A 21,074-nucleotide genomic window follows, 5' to 3' on the forward strand; every position below is an offset into this window, starting at 1 on the left:
AGAGGTTTCTAGGACAAGTAGCCTCACAGGTTTAACTGTAGAATGTGAAAAATATTTATTTTTGGTGGGAATGGCAGCAGAAAACTAGCCAGCGTAGCCAAATTCACACTTTAATGAGGAGAGATCTTCCCAGACCTTAGGTATGATAAGATTCAAGATGTGCGCATTATCTCAAATCCCCTTCTTATTCTAAAATTGAATGGTAGATAAATGTGTTAGCTCCTAGCACAACCCCCAATTTCTAGCTTGTTTAATCACAGGTGATCCTATAGATATTAGATGGAATCTTAACTGTCTTAACTTATCTTAGAGCTCAGATACTCCCACGGAGTTTAAAACCACTGCAATGCCCAGGGTACATTATTACCACATCTCTTCCCATCTAACGAAGCTCTTTCTCTTCATCTCCTGCCTGCACTTTACTTGTAAATGCTGAATCTCCTCGAATACAACATGCCACTGCCACGTGCAGATCCACTTTCATGGCAAGCTATTGCTTTTATAGTCCTTAACTCATTATTATTATAAAAAACCTCTGGGGCTCGGTGGGAACAGAACTCTGGTTGTTTCAAAAAGTAGAACTTATTTAGTATTTTTCTCTTGGTAAATTTGAATTAGGTCCACAGACAAAGAGTTACCCTTTTTGTTTTGGGGGGGGGGGGTCATTAATTGTTTTTAAATTTAGTTCCATCAGATTTATTTAATAGGAAAACCTTCAAAATTTTACTGAGATTGAATATCAGCATTAGTAATTATTAATTAGGAAGTAACTTGAATGTACTATTAAAGAGATTAGAGGGCCCAGAGTCAGACTCTTTGGATCCCTATCCCAGCTGTGCTATTTATTTGCTCTGTGACTTTGGGCAAGTTTCTAAACTTCTCTGGCATTTAGTTTCCTCATCTTTAGAAGATGGAATACTGGAATCTGTCACATTGGGCTATTATAAGGCTAAAAGGTGATACATCCACGTAAAGCACTTATCAAATGTCTTGCCAGTTAGTGAATACTCCATAAATGCTAGCAATGAGTAACATTGTCCTTGTCATCATCGTCATCCTTATCATCACCATCATCACTTTATTACTATTATTATTATTATTTCCATTATTGCTATAGTATGAGCTTTCTTCCATGGGATGACTGCATTTGTGTGACAATAGCTTGATGAGGCATTAAGTCTATCTACTGCTGCTCTATTCAATATGTACTTAGGTGGTCTTCTAGTTCTTTAGCAATCACCTGCTTTGCTTTCAGTGACTTGATTTGAGCCTAATTTTTGACCTACTGGGTAAATCCCAGAAAATAGTTGCATGGTGGGGCTGCTCTAAATGTGCTGCAGAATGCACAAAGGTAATATAATTTTGTGGCAGATTATTTCTAAAATGCATTTTCTTTATTCTCTCCTATATTGGATGGTTATTTTAAATACTCTTTCCTCTCATAAAGTCCTCATTGTCTCAGAAAAACTTTCTAAAGGAGAACCAGCATCTTTTCCACAGTGTAGGCTGGTTGTTAGACTACCTCAGTATCAAGGCCAAGTGAAGCTCAAAGCCCAGAAGTCCAGATCTAAGTCTTCATATGGAAGCTGTGGAGTCAGCAAATACAGTAGACTTTGAAGCAGTAGATATCACACTACAGATTTTCCTCTTCAGAATTAGCAAGAGTAATGTGTGTTCAGTGCCTTCTCTCTGGGTTTCAGAAGCTACCTCCACAGTAGATCTCATTTCAACCTAGATTCAAAGAAATTCAAGGTTCCAGCTGAACTATTGTATTTAATACAATAAAACACAAGGTGCTTTTTTATTGCAGATTTCAGTTGATGTGTCTAATTTGATGTATTTTTCTCATCTTTTTCAGTAAGTTTTAGAGCATTACTTGCATGAATTACTGAAAAAAGACCCTTTATATACTCATTCATAAAAGCATCTTATCAAATTAGATTTCATCAGTCACTCCTCATGCATCCTAGGTTTCACAGCTTAAGTCATTTTAGATGCATATTGGATTTTTGTCCTACTTTATCTTAAATACCCTCTTTCATGTAAATAAATAAATATTTAGATACATACAATATTTATATAAATTAAAATTTATTTTGTATTTATTTTATTTATATATTATATTTATTTATATAAATTTAGATAAATAAAAATAATTGTATACATATATATAAAACACTATATGGTATATATAGTATGCATGTATTATATAAAGTAAACACTTCGATTTTCTAAAACTTGGTATTTTCATTGCAGTAATAGGTTAAGATATGTTGGTTGTTTTTATGATCACTTAATTTATCTGCCTTTTCCTAACATTTGTTATAATCCAAATTTGAATGTCACACATTTTTACACATTGACAACTTCTGAAAGTGAGCATATAATTTAATATTAACTAGAATTTAAAAAAAAACAATCAAGATAATTAAGATAAAGAAAGATCAAATTATGAAAAGAGCAAAAATACAAACAGTATAGGGAATGTTTCAACTGATTATTAGATACCATGTGATCATTCTAATTCTCCAGAATAAATTGTGATTTTTTTTCTTTTTTTTTATTGCTCCAAGATTTACCACATTCCCATTTAATGTTCCATTTATTCAATATATACTTTAGAAACAATATTCATTAGCAACATTGACTTGCTGATTTTTCAGTATTTATTTCCTAGGCAAGTACCTGATCCTATCTTCCATAATGGGAAAGAAGGGTTAAATGGAGGAATTCACTAAAGGAAATAAGATCAAGATTAAGTGGCTATACTTTTCAGTCACAAACATGTATTGCCAGAGATAAAATACTAAACATATATCATAGAAAGCTATGGATTGTTTTTTTAATGAAATCTGTGTTATTTTGATGTCTTTTCTCTTTTATGTTGTGTCTGAAGTTTGAAAATATAAAAATGAAAAATAAACAGAAAATGATTCCCTTAAACGAATGTCTTGCCCCAAGATTTTCAAAGTTCATGTGCCAATTAAAAAGTTATTCACTTCACCTAATAAGTATCTTATCCCCACAAGGATGACAGAACTGTGAAAAATTTAAACCAAATTTCAGTATGTAGGAAATGTGACATTTGTATCATTAGAAATGTGCACAAAATATTCTGTAGTCATATTTCCCTCCTATTTTTCAAATACTAACTGAAGGCTTTCATAGAATATGAGGCCCTGGAAAGTTACAAAATTACAAATACCGTGAGCTGATTTCTCTATCTAATGAAGACAGCTGTTTTTCATTCTCAGTATACCTTTGTGTATGCATTTCCATAATAGCATGACATATAATTTTCTTGTCTCTTTGATATAAATGCTCTTTGAGAGTTACACCACATGGCTACATATGGTGGTTTTATGGTTAGATGTAAAAAATGAATTTCGTATGTCTATGAGGAGACTAATATACTGTAGGTGTGGGAAAGAATGAGGAATTACAAAAGCTGTCCAGTTCAAATACCAAGTAATTCTCTTGTTCTAGAATCCAAATAGTGAGCTGTATCTATCTGTGACCTGTATCAAATGCTGTAAGATATTTTTTTTTTCAAAGAAAAAAAGATATAAATTGTCATACAACTGGGGAAATACTGTTTTGAAGAAGCAAACAAAATATTCATGAACTTTTATTTGTAGGAGATGGGGAGGGAAGTTTTGGCCTAACTAAGGTCCTTGAAAATGTTTGTCAGAATTTTGTACTTCTATCATTTTGATAATAATGTATTATCAATCTTCCCTCACATAACCACTCATAATAGATATAGAACACATATAATACATATTAAATACATTTGTTTTTGTTCATATCAGGAAGAAGCTGCTAGTAAATAGTCTTTATTAACCAAATTAGAATATAGCTGCATATATATCAGTATTTGATATGCGATAAATCATAATTAACATTTTATGTTCATAAATCATTTAACCTTAATTAAGTGCTTAAAGACAATTCTGAAGTTGAAAGTTGGTAAAGTTGGACTTTCCCACTTTATTTACAGAACAAGTTTATATGGACATATTACTGCTAGTGATGGTATGTTTGATATTTTTCCTCAAATTCAGGGTATAGCAAGTGTTCTAGTTTGCTAATGCTGTTGGAATGCAAAACACCAGAAATGGATTGGCTTTTATAAAAGGGGGGTTATTTGGTTACACAGTTACAGTCTTAAGGCCATAAGGTGTCTCCAAGGTAGCGCATCAACAATCAGGTACCTTCGCTGGAGGATGGCCAATGGTGTCCGAAAACCTCCGTTAGCTGAGAAAACATGTGGCTGGCATCTGCTTGCTCCTAGTTTGCATTTCAAAATGGCATTCTCCAAAATGTCTGCATCAGCTTCCAACAGCCGTCTTCAAAATTTCTGTCTCAGCTACAGCAGCGAGCTCCTTCTGTCTGAGCTTATGTAAGGCTCTAATAAACTAATCAAGGCCCACGCTGAATGGGCGTGGCCACACCTCCATGTAAATACTGAACCAATAGGTTCCAGCCTAATCCACACTAATACGTCTAGCCCCCACAAGATTGCATGAAAGAATATGGCTTTTTCTGGGGGACATAATATATACAAACCAGCACAGCAAGTAAGCAGATATTTGAATCTTTTGGCATTTTAGATCAGCATTTATAAACTAACCTTCTGTTACATTCTCATGCCATATGACAAAAAGTATGTTCTTTTCTCCTTCACTCAAGCATGTTGAAGAGAGAGATACAATATTGATGGAGAGGAAATGCCTCTAATTTTTATTCAGGCAAGATAATACTGGGGAAAGGGAATCATCTGATGTAAAAGATGTTCTATATATAGCAATTTTTATACACACAAATGCAGTACTCTTTTTCCAGTTATTCCAAAATAGGTTTGGTCGTTTAGGATTTTGCCTTATCTCAGCTAGATATATTTGTATGCTTCTTCATGACTTTGTGTAGCTCTCCCTAAATACTTTGCATTCTTTTAATGAGAATACTAAACCCCAGGAGAAGCTGACACAATTCTGAGTATATGTTTACTAATTTTATAAATATGAAAGTATGGAACACTTGATTATATGTGTAATTCTTACTGAATCATTTATTTATGTGACAGTATTTTAGCATATAATCCAGCTATATATGGAACACAAAGTACAATTCACATCAAATGACTTAGAAATATTAATGAATAATTCCATTGATAAAATTAAGGTATAAGTCATTATTTGAACACACCTTAAAAATCCACCAACAAAGTTTTTTAACAGGTGAAAACGTACATCTAGATAGAATATTACATACTACTGAATTAGTGATTCTTGATTGAAGGACATAAGATATATAGTGTTCTCCTAAATGAATTTCAAAGATAGATCATGGAGTAACTAGAAGGGACTTTGAAAGTCACTTATGGCACATCCTCCTGCAATAACAGAAAATGCTTAAACATTCCTGGCAGAAGACTAGGTAGTGATACTTGAACAACTTTTGGGACAAGAAATCACTGCCTCATCGTGAACCAAATACAATTTTAAAGAGGTTAATAAACATAAAGGTGTTCCCTTTATTAAACCCAAATCAGCTTAATAAATATAAATATATTCCTTTTATTACACCCAAATCAGCTCCTATGATTCAATGGATTTGAGAAGGATAAATATAATCTCCCATCCATGTGCCAGCCACCATTCTGTCTATTCCCAATATTCTCTTTTTCAGTGAAAACATTTCCAAATTTAAATATACATATGTATTTCATATTGTATATGGTTTGCAGACTTGGACTGACTTTTTCTTCTTTCTCAAAAAGTACTGTACAGAATGTCAGAGAGGATAAATTAGTATTTACTGCTAACATGCATGTGGTCTGTGTGTGTGTGTGTGTGTGTGTGTGTGTAGTAGCAGTATTTCTTTCTTCCAACAGTTGTCTTACTGAAAGTGTAGTTAAAATTGTCTAATGAAGATTTCATATTTTAAAGAATTCCGTCATTGTATAAAGTAATTATAACATTTTGTCTTCCAAATTGAAGAAGAATCAAATCCATTTATTTTCTTTGACATAGAAAATTTAACTTCAAATTGATATCAGAATGAAAATGAAATGAATCATGCATTTACTATGTGAGTAAATATAAGGCGTACTTATAGTTAATAAAACCCATGCTTAATAATGGCTCATCTTTTATTCTAAAATAATCTGTAATTTAATTTAGCAGATTATGAGCAATAACTTATCTCTCCTCTTCTAAAATTAGGGTCATGCTCAGAGCTTAGAGGGTAACAGTCAATAGAAAATAACCCTAGTGGTATTTCTATATTTTTATAACTCTATAGATCTTTCATCTTTGGAGAATCCAAGTTAGTATTGTTGAATGCATATAAATGAATAATAGATTCTTAATTCTTTTTCTTAATAACCTGAGAGAAATTATTTGTCTCAAAACATACCAGAATCATGATTCTTTATTTTAGATAAACTTTATCACCTACTGTTTACCAGCATTCCTACAGATCTACATTAAATTTTATATGGAAACATTAGTGCATATAAATGTGATGGTACAAATAGATCTACAGTAGCATGGCAGAGACTGATAACTGCTCACTAACATCTCCTTTTCCTGGGCACACACTCAACTAGACTGTATTTTCCAGCCTCCCTTGAAGTTCAGTGCGGTCATGTGCCTGAGCTTGGAATGGAACCTGAAGTGATACGTGCGCTTCCAGGGTTTACCCATTAACACCTCTCACACATGCTTCCCCAGACTCCTTTTCCCTCAGCAGATGGAAACCCAGGTCTCCCAAGTTTCTGAGGTGCATACCACCTTCTACCAATGACCTCAAGGAGTCATTTACTGTTACCTAACAAATAACTTTCTGCTCTTTAAGCCACTGTAATGCAACCCTACATTCAAAAGTGAATCCATGTTGTAAAATCAGTAGGTATAATTATATCTAGATGATTAGCTACAGATATGTAAGAAGATTTAAGTTTACTGGTCTTTGGTTTTACAAAGTCCTTTTTTCCATATGACATTGTCAAAGTAGGAGTCAAATAAGGCCACTTACTATCTTCAAAAGTAGCGGTAAATTTGCAATGCCTTATTCCATAGATTTAGAATATTTGCAGCAGTAGGTCACTATAAAATATAGGATGACAACACACCAATCTTTAAGATTTTTAAAATTTCATTTAAGTAATTATAATTATGTTAATATGTAGGATCCTAGAAAATTGGGTTTCGTTTTGAGTTTTAGAAATATTAATCCTTTAATTTTTTTAATTTGGTGTCTACTAATGATATTTTTGTATTAGTATGGAAATAATTAGCTTACAGATTTGGAATCTAAAAAACAAAAGGCAGCAAAATCCTTTTAAAGATTTCAAACATTACAAACTGAAAATTTATGAGGTGTAAGAAATCTGTTAGAACATAAAATTTTCAAGTCACTGTCATGTCAAAATATGTCATTTGTCTTGAGAATATTTTCCTTACTTCTCTTACTCTACAAGATGATTTGCCAGATGCATCTGTCATTTTATTTATTCATTTGCATTTTCACTTATTCATTCACTTATTTAGTCAACAGAGAGAATCAGAATTATATTCAGAGTATTATGCTAGTTACAATGAGAGGTAGGAGGCAGTCTCATATATGGTTGTGCTACCCCAGGAGATTAATATGTAGCAGGTAAGTGGTACATATTGGCATGTAAATAATGGACAAGATTGTTCACCTTTCATTTTCATTGGGACATCATGGAAGGGTTCATCAAGGAAGTGATGAGGGAATTAACTTGAAAGATAAGTATGACCTGGGGACATGCAGAGGGAATCTACATATTGGGTAAATAGGTATGAATTGCTTGCCCTAAAGAAAAGAAAAAAAAAAAAAGTTCTTGTTTTTCTAAACTAGGAGGCATTTTTAGGATGGTTGGAAAAATAAACTAGGAAAGTAAACATGGTTCTTATCTTTAATGACCTTGTGTTACATAATAGACAATTTAAATGTTATCTTACAGAAGAGATAGTGGGGATATGGGTGTGTTACATAAGTCTGTTCAGAGCTTTAGAAGTTTAATAAAATGAAGGAGTAGAGGAGTTTCCATTAGGAGGGTTTCTTGAGGAGGACACTTTGAGGAAGAGGGACACACTTTAGGAAAGACAAGAAGACTGGAAAATAGAAAATATCATGGAGTTTATATTCATCTACCATACATATTAATAAACATTTTCATATTCAAGCTTATTAATTTTAATACAGTTTTAGTATGGTAATAATTTGTTTTTAGGCAGTTTTATTGAGATATATTTTTTCTAATAATTCATATTAAGAGATTACAAATATAGGAATGATAGTTGTGATGTTTTATTCTTAATATGAAGTTAAAAAAAAAAACCCTGGTGTTTAAAAATTGAAATTCTACCACTGAAAAATTTCCTTCAAATAGTGAGCTTCCAGATTTTTGTGCCTTGTTTCTGTTTGCCTTCATATTCTAAAACTTCATGGTTTCAGTAAAATTTTATTCTAGGCTGAAACTTACTATACCAAATAACAGTTCTGGAACAATGTTTGTTTTTTACCAATTTTCCAGGAGATTGATTTAGATAGTTTTATGATGTGTGACTGTAAAAGAACAAAACAAAAAAGGATTCACTGGCTATATGTTTTAACTCCTTTATATATGACAATCCATGGTACTATTATAAATAACAAATACCAATTTAATATATTAAAAAATTGTATTGAAAGAATCAACATGTAAAATAATACTTCCATAATAAAAAGAGTTCCTAGATTTCCTTTTCCCTTACCACTTCTGCAATATCGAAATGCATCTATTTTGACATTATGTATTTCAATATACCAGTTATAAGAAATGACAAGAGTTAAGCTTTATTATAGTTTGTTCTACATCTTTTTCATTTTCCCTTTATTAGGATACAGATCTAATTAGCAGAAAAGTCATTTTGATATTCCAAAACAAAGTTGACCTCAGTGTAGCTTCAATTTCTTTTCTTCGTTCCGACCCTTGGGAATAGTAGAGATTTCAGCTGATAGAACAGTGACTTGGAGATTGCATGAATTACAGTAGTTGGTGATCATCAATTCCAGAAAAATCAGTATGGGTACAGCAGAGTATGCAGTTAGCTCAGGTCTAGGTGGACATGGTTCAGAGAGCAGGTTTGTTTGCAGAAGTCAGAAAACAAAACAGAGTGATGGTCTGGGCCTCCTTGAAAAACAAAATGGTGGGAGGAGGCCTATTATCAGGCAGAAGGCAGCAAAATAAAATGTGATATTGAACAAAGGCCGTTTTTACATACAGCTCCCCCATACGCAGAATTTGGCTTCATATATTGAGACATTTAAGCTCACAGTAGGAATCAGGTGGAAACATCTAAGCGGACTGGGCAAATGAGGCTAACGGGCTTATGGGTCTTTAAATGTCTAAGTCCCATAAAAGTAGTGATACTGCCTTAAAAAAACGGGAACTTCCTGGTTGGATACTAAATGCATTTTTACAACCTTGAAAAATATGCAATGATTGTTTTGGCTAAAGTCTTATGGGTATACTAAGAAATGCTTGTGGAACATTAATTATATTAACAATAAAAATTTAAGTAGCCAAGATGACATATGAAGTACCTTCTGTCATCCTGATCTATGTTATTGCCTTTATTGTACTCATTTCCAAAATAACGAATTATAATTATAAAATGATTCCGAATACAATATTAATTTTATATGCAGAATTTCCTGAAATGCTGTTAATATATACCATAATAAATGTTATATTCAAAAGATTGATAATTCACACATTCAATTTAATCCAACAAATGATTAATGAGTATCTATATGTACCATGAACTTTACTAGACCATGTGGGAAATGCAAAGATGTGTAAGACATAATCCTGATTTGTGGATGCTTTAGATCAATTGAGTGAACTAGAACAAATGCAAAATAATATAAGATTGTTATTTGTTGCACTTTAATAGTCTTAAAAGTGTTTACATAGTGAAATATATTTTATTATCATTACTTAAACATCCTAAAGTGTGACATGGGTCATTACTTGCTGGACACTGGAAACCAATTAAAAAGTTTCTGGCAAGAAATATTTGACTACTTTTATAATAACACTTAAGGAAAGAAAACTGTTAATACAAATATGCACAAATTGCTAGTAGGCCCATGAATGAATAATGCTAGATAAATTTCACTAGTATTATTTTTTTAAATAAATTTTGTTTAAAACTAGTTATTATGCAACTTATTGAATATGCAGGTAACTTCTGTTAGAAATGGATATAAATGTAACTGAAATTCTTTGAGTAACTACTTAGGAATTTTTTTTTAACCCAGCATGAACCCCAGATATACATTTGTATGATTGATGAACCATTTAGAACCAATTGTGTATTGGGAGAATAATTTTTACCAAAGTTAAGTACTATTTAATGGATTCTACTCATTGGTCAGTGCTTCTTATTTGCAGCTCAGATTAAATCCTCCAGAGCTCAGAGTTTTGAAGCATTAAATCACCTCACCAGTGGGTGGCAGGCACCTAATGGGTGATGAGGCATGACCTCTTAGTGGCCGGCTTAACCCATAGTCTCATTTTTAATTTCTATGATATGTGAGCAGTTCCCTTTCATTCTCTTATTAAACATGCTATTTCTTCTCTTTTATTATTCCTAGGGCGATATTTTAAAAATCTTTTTTCCAATGAAATATTTGAGTTTGCATTTATTTTTAAAAAGGAGACTATTTATGATTAAGATTTTACAATTAACGTTCTGTGTTCTCAAGGGAATTTTCTTTTTATGATTGCTTCACTTAAAATGATAATGTTACAATTCTTTAGTTTCACTATACATTAGGGATTTATTATGTAGAAAAGGGAAATAATATGGATGTTCCCTGATTAGCTATCTTTTGTGTTTATTTGGAAACCCTAGGGTAAAATGAAAATATCTTCAAAGATCACTTATTCAGTATTTTAATTATATTCTAATGAAGTATCACTCAGTTTCAAACTTGTACATGATGTTTCTGGCTCTTTTATGTTCTACAGTGTCGAAACAGGATGCTTTTTTCTTTTTTTCACTCTCTTTTTTTTAAGCTTCTCATGGGGGATCCTGTGGAGAGATATGGAAGACGACTTCCTAGTTCACTTCTTTTTCATTCTGCTTTTATCATATATAGACAGAGTTTGGCTCTCAGTTTCAATTCAGTAGCCATTCACTGAATACCTACCGTGCAGATAGCAATGGCTTGGAGTGCTGAGATGAGTAGACAAAGTTTCTGCTCATAGGGAACCCATCTGAATTATACTATACTCCTCTTTGGATGATTAAAGTTTTCTCCTTATTTTTTTCATACTTGAAATATGTTTAAGCGAACTGTAGATGACATCATAAGTAATTTCAACCGTGAAAAGATAAATGTGGTGGGTGTAGGATTTGCTTAAAATCTTCAGTCCAGTGAAAATATTCTTAGGCAGCCCTATTGTTTAAGGAAATTATTTATTAAGGACATTTCCTAAATAATCATTGTGCTAATTTTGGCAGTTTTATGGTTTGGGGGATTGCATATACAGTCATACATTTGGTTCTAAAATTTTAAACCACGTTCTTTACACTTCCACTCTGCTGTAGTAATTATTATTATCTCCACCCAACATACAGAGACTGAGGAGCACAATATTTAAGTGATTTGTCCAGGATCATATGTTTAATCAATTACAAAGCTTACATTAAACATTAGGCACTCTATTTTCAGAGCCTAGTTTTTAGTTAGTCAAGGCTGTTAATAATCATAAAACAATTTAGATGATTTGGTAAGCTGAATCAATTGAGGCATTTCAGACATTAAGATATTTTTGCTCTTATCAGGATTCCAAATCCAAAATACTTCAATAATATCACTGTAGATTAACTTCTAGGTATTTTTATATGCTGAATGATTTCATTCAGTCCTTATCATGATGCAAAAATGGAAATGAATCAGGAATTATTATTTATAGGAAACCTAACCTCATACAAGTACAAGAACCTGAAGCCAGGTCTTTCTAATCCAAAGTCAATGCTTTTTGCATTACTCCACATGAATGATTAAATACTAAAGTTTTATATGCCTATGTATTGAGTAATTCAGTTTCACTTCAATACTGATATACAGTTTCCACAAAGTAGTCCAGCCAAAAGAGAGTTAAACTCCTTCTGCTAGAATTCCTGAAAAGTCCTAAGCTCTATCTCTCTGTTGGTGGGACCTGCCTGTGTTAGAGGAAATGAAATTCAACACAGGGGGTGGGTAATGTGTTTTACCCATAGAGTATCATGGCAGGAACTTGAGATTTTCCCCTTTGGGGACCACTTTTTTTTTTTTTTTTTAATAAAATCCCAGAAATATGTGATACATTTTTTTAAATAAATCATAACCTTGAAAATTGGTTGATATAGCATGAAGTCCTACTGAGGAAATAACAAATCTGTGTCCCATTGTTTTTCTGGATACTATAAAAGACATATATATTTTTTGACATGTAGGGATAGAATATGAGATAGGTATTTAGAAAAAAATGTGTGCTCTATCCTAATGGTGTCATTAGCACATGAATAACAAGACCTCACTTATTTATCTTATTAAAGAAAAATCAGTTTTGTAAATATTTGCAAGTGTATATATATATATATATATATATATATGTCTTTATGAAAATAGTGATAATGGTGGCAGAGAAACTAGAACAATTAAGGTATGTGATATTTGAGTGTGTGTGGAGGTGAGTTTTTAAAAGATATATGAAAATGTAGAATTTCCCATATGTTATATAGTCGTCTGTTTCTCTAACAGAGCACACAGAGAAAGTACAGGAAATTTAAAAATATATAGCATCTGGTATCCCCATTTGTTCTGTGGCAAATCTGTACAATAAATTTTAAGGTTTGACATCCTAATCATCCCACCACTCACACCAAACCCCTTGCTCTGGCAAATATATATGATGATGTTTTCATTTGAGAGTCATATGCAGTTGTAAGAAATAATACAGAGAGATCTCATTATCTTTCACCCAGATAACATCTTGCAAAACTATAGAACAGTATCTCAGCAAGGAAGTTGACATTGATATAATTCACTGGTTTCACTAGTTTTACGTGTACTCATTTGTGTGTGTGTCTGTGTCTGTTTGTGTGGTCACTGTTCTATGCAATTTTATCACGTGTAGGTTGTATATACAGCACAGTCAAGATACAAAATAGTTCTATCAACATAAGGATCCCTCTAGCTTCCCTTTTATAACCAGGCCCACATTACTCTTGCTCCCTTCCAACCTCTGCTGTCCCCTTCTCCATCTTTATAATATTTGTCGTTTCAAAGAAATGAAAAGTGGAATCCATCTTGATTTATGTATGGTGGTTTTGAGTATTGCTTTGTATAATTTTCTTATTGGCTGCCTTGTGTATTATGATATATATCTGTATCTATATCTATATCTATATATGTATCTGACATTGCATTCTTCTAGTATCTACATTTTACCATTTGGAATAAAATGTGGAAACTTTAGTTCCATTTAGGCTCCTCTGTCCTCATCACTTTTAAAATACTACTGTCTTGAGTACTTCAGCTGGTGTTATAATTTTTGTATCAATCGCCAAATATTATTTTGAAAACTCATAGTGGAAGAGTAGTCCATTTTATTTAAACATATTTTTGCTTGCTCTGTTGTTCTTTCTTCTTTTTTGATGCTCCAAGTTTCTTCTTTTAATCACTTTCTTTCTGATTGTAGAACTTTCTTTAACCTTTCTTTAAGACAGCTCTGCTAGCAAAAAATTCTTTCTTCTGAGAATTCTTGAAGGATAGTTTTGCTGGATAATGATTCACAGTTGACACTTCTCTTTCAGCACTTAAAAAATGTGCCACTCCCTTCTGGCCTCCTTGATTTCAGATGAAAAAATCCACTGCCATTCCAATTTGTTTTTCCCAGTAGGTAATGTAATTTACCTCCTCCACTTTCAAAGTTTTTATTTTGTCTTTAGTTTTCAGAATTTTAATTTTGATGTATCTTGGTGCAAATTTCCCTGGGTTTATACTATTTGGGGTTTGCTCAGCTCCCTGTCTCTTCAGGTTTGTCTTTTGCCAAATTTGGGAAGTTCCCTGCCATTATATCTTCAAATACCCTTTCAATTCCATTATTGTTCTCCTCTCCTCCTGTGACTCTGATGATATAAAGGTTGGATTTTTGTTATTGTCCCACAGGTTCTTGAGGCTCTGATCATCTCATTATTTTTATTTCCATCTATTTTTCTCTGTTATTCAGATTGATTGAATTCTATTGATCTGCCCTTAAGTTCACTGATTCTATTCTTGTTCATCTCCACTGTACTATTAAGTAATCCAGGGAGTTTTTATTTGGGTTATTATATTATGCATTTCTGTAATTTCCACTTGGATGTTTTTATAACTTTTTTTGCTAACCTTTCTATTTTTTTTAAATTTGTTTCAAGATAATTAGCAATTGCATGTTAAAATATTCCTATGATGGCTGCTTTAAAATCCTTGTCAAATAATTCCAACATCTGAATCATTTTGGTGTTAGTGTCTGTTGATTTTTTCTCTGTCAAGTTGTGAGTTTCTTGGTCTGGGAAACAATGCATACTTTTTTTTACTTTATCTTTGACATTTGGCTATTATGTTAGGAGACTCTGCATCCAAATTAAATCTTCCATTCTAGGAGACAGTCACCTTGTTTAAATTTAGCACACAGGTCCTGACCTACATTGTAGTGTTATGGTTCCCAAGATAATTTAGTTTTCCAGAGCCTTGGTGGCAATATTTTGGTTGGCTTAGTATATCTGGTGCTGCTAGGTCCACCTAAGAGGGCTGATGACCCCTGGCCAAATTGCCTAGTGGCTGTAGGTGTATATGGGGTTCTGTAGCTGGCAGGTAGAAGATTGCTTCTTGGGCTGGGTGCTTGTTATCATGGGTTTTCCCTGGTTGGTGATGCCTGACCACCAGTTATCTCTACGTGGAGGAGGAAGAGGTATCACAGGCTTGGTGGGGAAAGAGATCACTTCCTCTGGCCGCTTCTTGTCAGCGAGGTTCCCACTTGATTTCCCTTGTGGAGTCACTAGGCGCCCCCTATTGCCGCTGGCAGGATTCCCTTGGAATCAAGGATAAGAGTGAGTCTACCTGGGCTGCCTACCTGGGCTGCCTCTTGCTAAATCTTGGTTGAGAAATGCTGGGTATGGATTGTATTCCACCCTTAGGTGGAGGGGATGGTGAGGGGAGGATAAGATCCGCTGCAGTATTTTTCTCAAGCTCTGGTGTCCCTAACTGGTCTTCACTTCCCTTTCCACCTTTCAGAGTACTTAATTCCTGTGTTTATAGTTGAACTTAGTGGAGGTACATAATGATATTTAAACTTTTAAAATACTTTTTCCTAAAATGAGTCAAGAGGAGCCTAATTCAGCAAGATGCTAAGAGATCTTCAGTGAAAACAGGCGTTCCGTGATAGAATAAGTGCTTTGAAGCAAAGAATATATTACAAATATTTAACATGCCTTACCGCAAAGGCACCAACCAATTAGAGCAAATTTAAGCATCAGGTACCCTACAGGTGCCTTTCAGATGAATGTCAGCTCTAGTTTAAATAAAGTTAAACAGGTGTCTCTATTAAAGAGAGCTTTTGATATGCTAATGTTCACTCTAGTCTCTAAGAAGGCATGCAGCAGGCATAGTTTCCCGGACTCAGTTGTCTATGAAATGAACCAATTTTGTTTACCATTTTTCTTGGCCCTAGCGTTCTATGAAAGACTTTTTGTGGGAAAGCCATTTTAATCACCATCAACATCTGCCTCATCCGAAGTATTGTACTAGATAAAATCATTTAATTAAAATATTCTTTCTGAGAACATTAAGGAGCACTGAATTCTACTTTGATTTTTTTTTTAATTTGATAAAACACTTCAACATATTTAAACCTTCATTTAACCTGTCTTTCAGGATATAAGTTTCAGAAGTACGGTCAAAGAGGACATTTATTATAATGCATTAAAAATACATAGTATATACAGTACTGACCTTTTTCTAATTTTGTCATTCGCATTTTCAATATGTTCTCTCCCAGCTTTAAGGGACAATAGGATCGAGCTGGTTCGCGCTTCCTGGCATGAATTGAGTATCAGCGTCAGTGATGTGTCACTCTCTGATGAAGGACAGTACACTTGCTCTTTATTTACCATGCCTGTCAAGACTTCCAAGGCCTATCTCACTGTTCTGGGTAAGTACGAGGTACTAATGCTATGTAATCGCACAACTAGAGAACTGCATATAGCTACAGCTCAATGGTTTAATAAAAAAACATATCTTGAGGATCATTTTGATAGATATATTGCAATCCTGACCCTGCTACATTATAACAAAAGGCATCTGAGAAATCCTTTAGTCATTTTTCTCATTTTATAGATAGATAAAAGGAGGTGCAAAGGTTTGTATGATTGTCTGAGGCCACATAGACATTTTGTTCCTCAGCCAGCAACAGATGCCAGGTTTCCAGATTCCCTATCTAAATTCCCTTATATCAAATCATCTTTGTATTGTATATGTTATGATCCCTTTATAAAGTGACAGAATAATGAGCATAATGAATTCAACTTGTGTCTCCAGTGTGCTCCTCCATTTTAATCATAGCTGTCACCTAATGGGGGTCTTCCCTAATAACTTGTGACTCTTAAATATGACCCCTTTATGTATTTTAGGGCATTTAAATGACCCTGACATTTCCATGAGCCATCTTTCCTTTTAGCTTTGTACTTTCTGGATTCCTAAATGAAGTGCATAACATCACGTGTGCATGTAGCTTGTAGCTTTCTTTTGCTTTTATACTCTAAATATTGGGCCATTTTCCCAAAGGTTAAAGTGACACAGAAAAGCAATACATTCATAGAGATTCTGAGGAAATAAAGTTGCACCTCTGAGCTCTCTGTGATTCCACAGATGTCAGTGGCCCAATCAGCTGAAATTGCTGCAGTTCATTGAAACACACCTGTGTACTGAACAATTTAGAGGAATTTAATGATTTTTTTTTTTTATTTTGCCCCCAGCTTGCCTTTCTTTTTAGATAGATAAAGGTAGAAAGTTGCATTTAAAAGGACTAATGCATGTTGTTGTTTTAGGTGGGAATAGTAAAGTTAATCCAGCTAGGGAATTGGTTTTGTGCATAAGATATGAAGTATGTTTCTTTGCAAGTCCCATGAGAAATATTTTATAAAAATCTCCACAGGTTTGCCATTAAGGGCAAAATATAACCACTAAACTGGAGTATTTCAGGATAATAACTGCCTAAATTTAACATATTGTTCTGTTGAAAACCACCTTGAGTTCCAAAGAATAGATGAGTACCTGAATACAGCTTATTAAATGGTGGTGTGACATAGATAAAAAAGTAATGTCAAGGTAAAGAGAAAACAAACAAAAATAAAAGATACCTAGCCCAAGAATGAAAGTATGTTGATCTTTCATTTATCTTTGTTGTTGTTGTTGTTTTAATTTATATTTCTCACAAAGGTGCTTTCCAGTATTTCTTACATTGTATTCTTCTCAAATGAATTACATTGTACAATACAGAAGCTTTCAATCTGGCTTTATTATTGAATAATTTTAGAAGAAATTTCAATAAACCCCTACCATGACAGCAAAATATCATAGCCTAGGAAGTATGTTTTATTCTATTATTTAAATTACTTATGTAATATCTCTACATTTTAATCATCTCATTTATTGCATGATTTAGATTAAAAACATTAACATGTGGTTAGCATTAAAAATAATACATCTAATGTTCCACAAAACAACAACTGCATTTCTTGTATATGAAACATCAAGAGACAACCTCTACTTTGGAAGAATCAGAAAAGTCAGTATTGTTGCAATTACTAAAGATATTCCAAAGTACATTTTCCTGAACAAAGTACACAGAAGATACTAATGTTACATTTAGTTTTAGGAATTATAGATGTAAGGAATGTTAGGTACTGTTTTCATTAAATCACAATTTTCTAAACAATAAAGAAATGTGTTTTGTGGACTTTTTTCCCAGTCTGATTAGTCCACCCTCTTAAATTTCTATATGGTGAATCTTGATGTATTTAGTGGTTGTTTTAAAGTTTTACAAGGAGTATTTTTGCTGGTAACATTGGGTAATTACACGAAAATAACTACTTTGAACTAAATGCATTTCAAATATTTTCTGTATACTCTGGATACTATATATAATCGTAAGCAGTTTATTTTATAGCAATATAGTATTCTTAATTGAACTTGTCAGTATACCACCCAGTTTAGCTTTAACTGTGAAAGCAATAGTCACAAAAATGAATCAACACTGGGATTTGGTCTTCACTTTATTCATTTTTTAAATTTTCAGGTGTTCCTGAGAAACCACAAATCAGTGGATTTTCATCACCAGTTATGGAAGGAGACTTGATGCAACTGACTTGTAAAACATCTGGTAGTAAACCTGCAGCTGATATAAGATGGTTCAAAAATGACAAAGAGATTAAAGGTAACAATGGGAAATGGTACCCAAATCAAAATTGATGTGCCACATTAGCATGAGGTGTTAGTAAAAATAATTTTATTTTATTTTTCAGCTACATTATCACTTTCTGATTAAGTGTAATTTGAACCAGAGTCACCCATTTCTTAAATTAGATAATTTTACAAGGTATAGTCATATAATCTCTGGGTTTCTCATTTTTCTCTTCTGTAAAATGGATATAAAATAATATATACTTCAAGGGATAGTTGGAGGAATAAATGAGTTAATATGTGAAAAATACATTGTTATACCTGGCTATAGTAAACACTAAGTACATGTTAGGTATTATTATTTCAGAAATCCAACATAATATTTGAATTATAGGAAGAGAAACTTTATGAATCCTTATTTGTTCAACCTGTTTACTTCTGGGATTACAAAATTTAAAGAATTAAAGTAGCCAACCATCAATAAATCTGACTCCTGGTAGATCCCACAAAGAAAAAAATTTACTTGTCTCAGTAGAAATCTTCAATAACTTAAGTATTAATCATAGTTCTGTTCTTACTTCATTAACATAAATTTACACACACATGCACGTGGACACTTTCCTTTTTTAGGGGAATGAAGTTTATAAGGGAGATGGCTAGTGTTTTAGTTTGCTAGGCTGCTGAAAGTAGATACCATGAAATATGTTGGCTCTAACAATGGGGATTGATTAAATTACAAATTCAGAGTTTGGAGTCACATGGCAAAGCACATGGCGGTGTCTGCTGGTCTCTCCCTTCTCTTCTGGGTTTCATTGCTGTCACCTTGCTTCTGTGGTTCTCTCTCCCTCTCTCTCTCTCTTGCACTCTCTCTCTCTCCCTTTCTTCATTCTGTTTATAAAAGTCTCCAGTAAGTTGATTGAGATCCACCCTGGGCCATGCCTTAATTGAAGTAACCTCATCAAAAGGTTCTACTTACAATAGGACCCACATGAATGGATTAGTTTTAAGAAACTGATTTTCTGGGATACATACAGTTTCACACCACTACACTCCATCCTCTGGATCCCAAAAAGACATGTTCTTTCTACATGCAAAATGCATTCATTCCATCACAATATCCTAAAAGTCTTAAATCATTTCAGTAGTAATGTTAAGCACAAAGTCTCATCAAAATTTGTTCTAGGTATGGTCTGTCCTGGGGCACAATTCCTCTTAGATTGAGGACTTGTGAAACCTAGGGAGCAAGTTATCTGCTTCCAATATACAACAGAGGGACAGACATATGATAAACATTCCCATTCCCACAGGGAGAAACTGAAAGGAAAACAGGGGCCATGGGTCCCAAACAGTTCCTAAAACCTGCAGGGCATATCCTCCAGGTCTGTTTGTCCTCCAGGCCGGAGGGATCTTCAGCCCCACCCCTTCAAAGGGCTTGTGAAGCAACCATGCTCACCCCAAACACTGGGGTGAAGGCTCCAACATGTTCAAGCATTGCAGTGACAGCCAGGCTCTCAGCTCTACCCTTGCCAAGCATCAGAGTGGCAACCAGACTCTCCACAATTCCCCAGGCATCTGAGAAAATTTGGGTGGTGTTCCAGTTTGCTAATGCTGCCATTATGCAAAGTACCAGAAATGGATTGGCTTTTATAAAGGGGGTTTATTTGGTTATAAAGTTACAGTCCTAAGGCCATAAAAGTGTCCAAACAAGGCATCAACAATAGGTTACCTTAACTGAAGAATGGCTGTTGGCATCTGGAAAACCTCTGTTATCTAGGAAGGCACGTGGCTGGGGTTCTGGTTTCAAAATGGCTTTCTACAAAATGTCTCTTAGCTCTAGAGCAAACTCTGGGCTAGCAACTACAAAACATCAGCAAGCATCTGGATCTCCTGGCTTAGCATATCCTAGGGCATGTTCATGTCTCTGCTCTCTGTGCAAGCTCCTTTCAAAGGACTCCAGTAAACTAATCAAGACCTTCCCTGAATGGGCAGGGTCAAATCTCCATGGAAACATTCAATCAAGAAGTCACACCCTAATCAGAAAGATTAATAAATCTGCCCCCACAAGATTGCATTAAAGAATATGGCTTTTGGGAGGACATAATATATCCAAACCAGCACTGGTGGTAGCATTCTTCCTGAATAAGAAGGGGGGAAGGCCCACCCTCTCCAACCTCTAGGGCATATTTATCCTTTCCACATACATGGGTGGGTCCACTCTTTTGGCCAGAGAAGATGTCTTCATTCCAAACCTCAGCTTCCATGATTCTGCCTTTGAAGTCACTTTTCCATCAATCTGCACCTTTTCTGTCCCTTTTAGTCCAAGCTGGTAGTGGTTCCTTTCATATAGATCTTGCAAAGACTTGTTAGTTTTGCATGCAGTACACAGGGGTCCAACCATCAGACAAAGGAACTTTCCTTAAATCCTTTCTGGATAACTGCATTTCTAGTCCTGATTTGCACTGAAATGGCTGACTGGTTCCATGTTCAGTTAAACCTCACATGCAGCACTGATCTCTGGGACTCACTTTCTGGAAGCTCAGAATTTTCCAAGGCATCAA

At 34.1% G+C, this 21,074-nt stretch overlaps 1 protein-coding gene across 4 annotated transcripts in view; it reads left to right on the top strand.

Annotated features, from left to right (window-relative positions):
* CADM2 (cell adhesion molecule 2) overlaps positions 1–21,074 on the top strand; it is a 1,163,401-nt gene that overhangs the window by 949,824 nt on the left and 192,503 nt on the right. For all 4 annotated transcript variants that reach the window (XM_037833793.1, XM_037833816.1, XM_037833802.1 and 1 more), the window contains 2 exons: positions 16,115–16,267; positions 18,413–18,550. In XM_037833793.1, coding sequence (XP_037689721.1) covers positions 16,115–16,267; positions 18,413–18,550 — 291 coding nt within the window. The remainder of the gene's footprint in view (positions 1–16,114; positions 16,268–18,412; positions 18,551–21,074) is intronic.

The sequence above is a fragment of the Choloepus didactylus genome, chromosome 1 (genome assembly GCF_015220235.1).
Source record: "Choloepus didactylus isolate mChoDid1 chromosome 1, mChoDid1.pri, whole genome shotgun sequence".
NCBI lineage: Eukaryota > Metazoa > Chordata > Mammalia > Pilosa > Megalonychidae > Choloepus > Choloepus didactylus.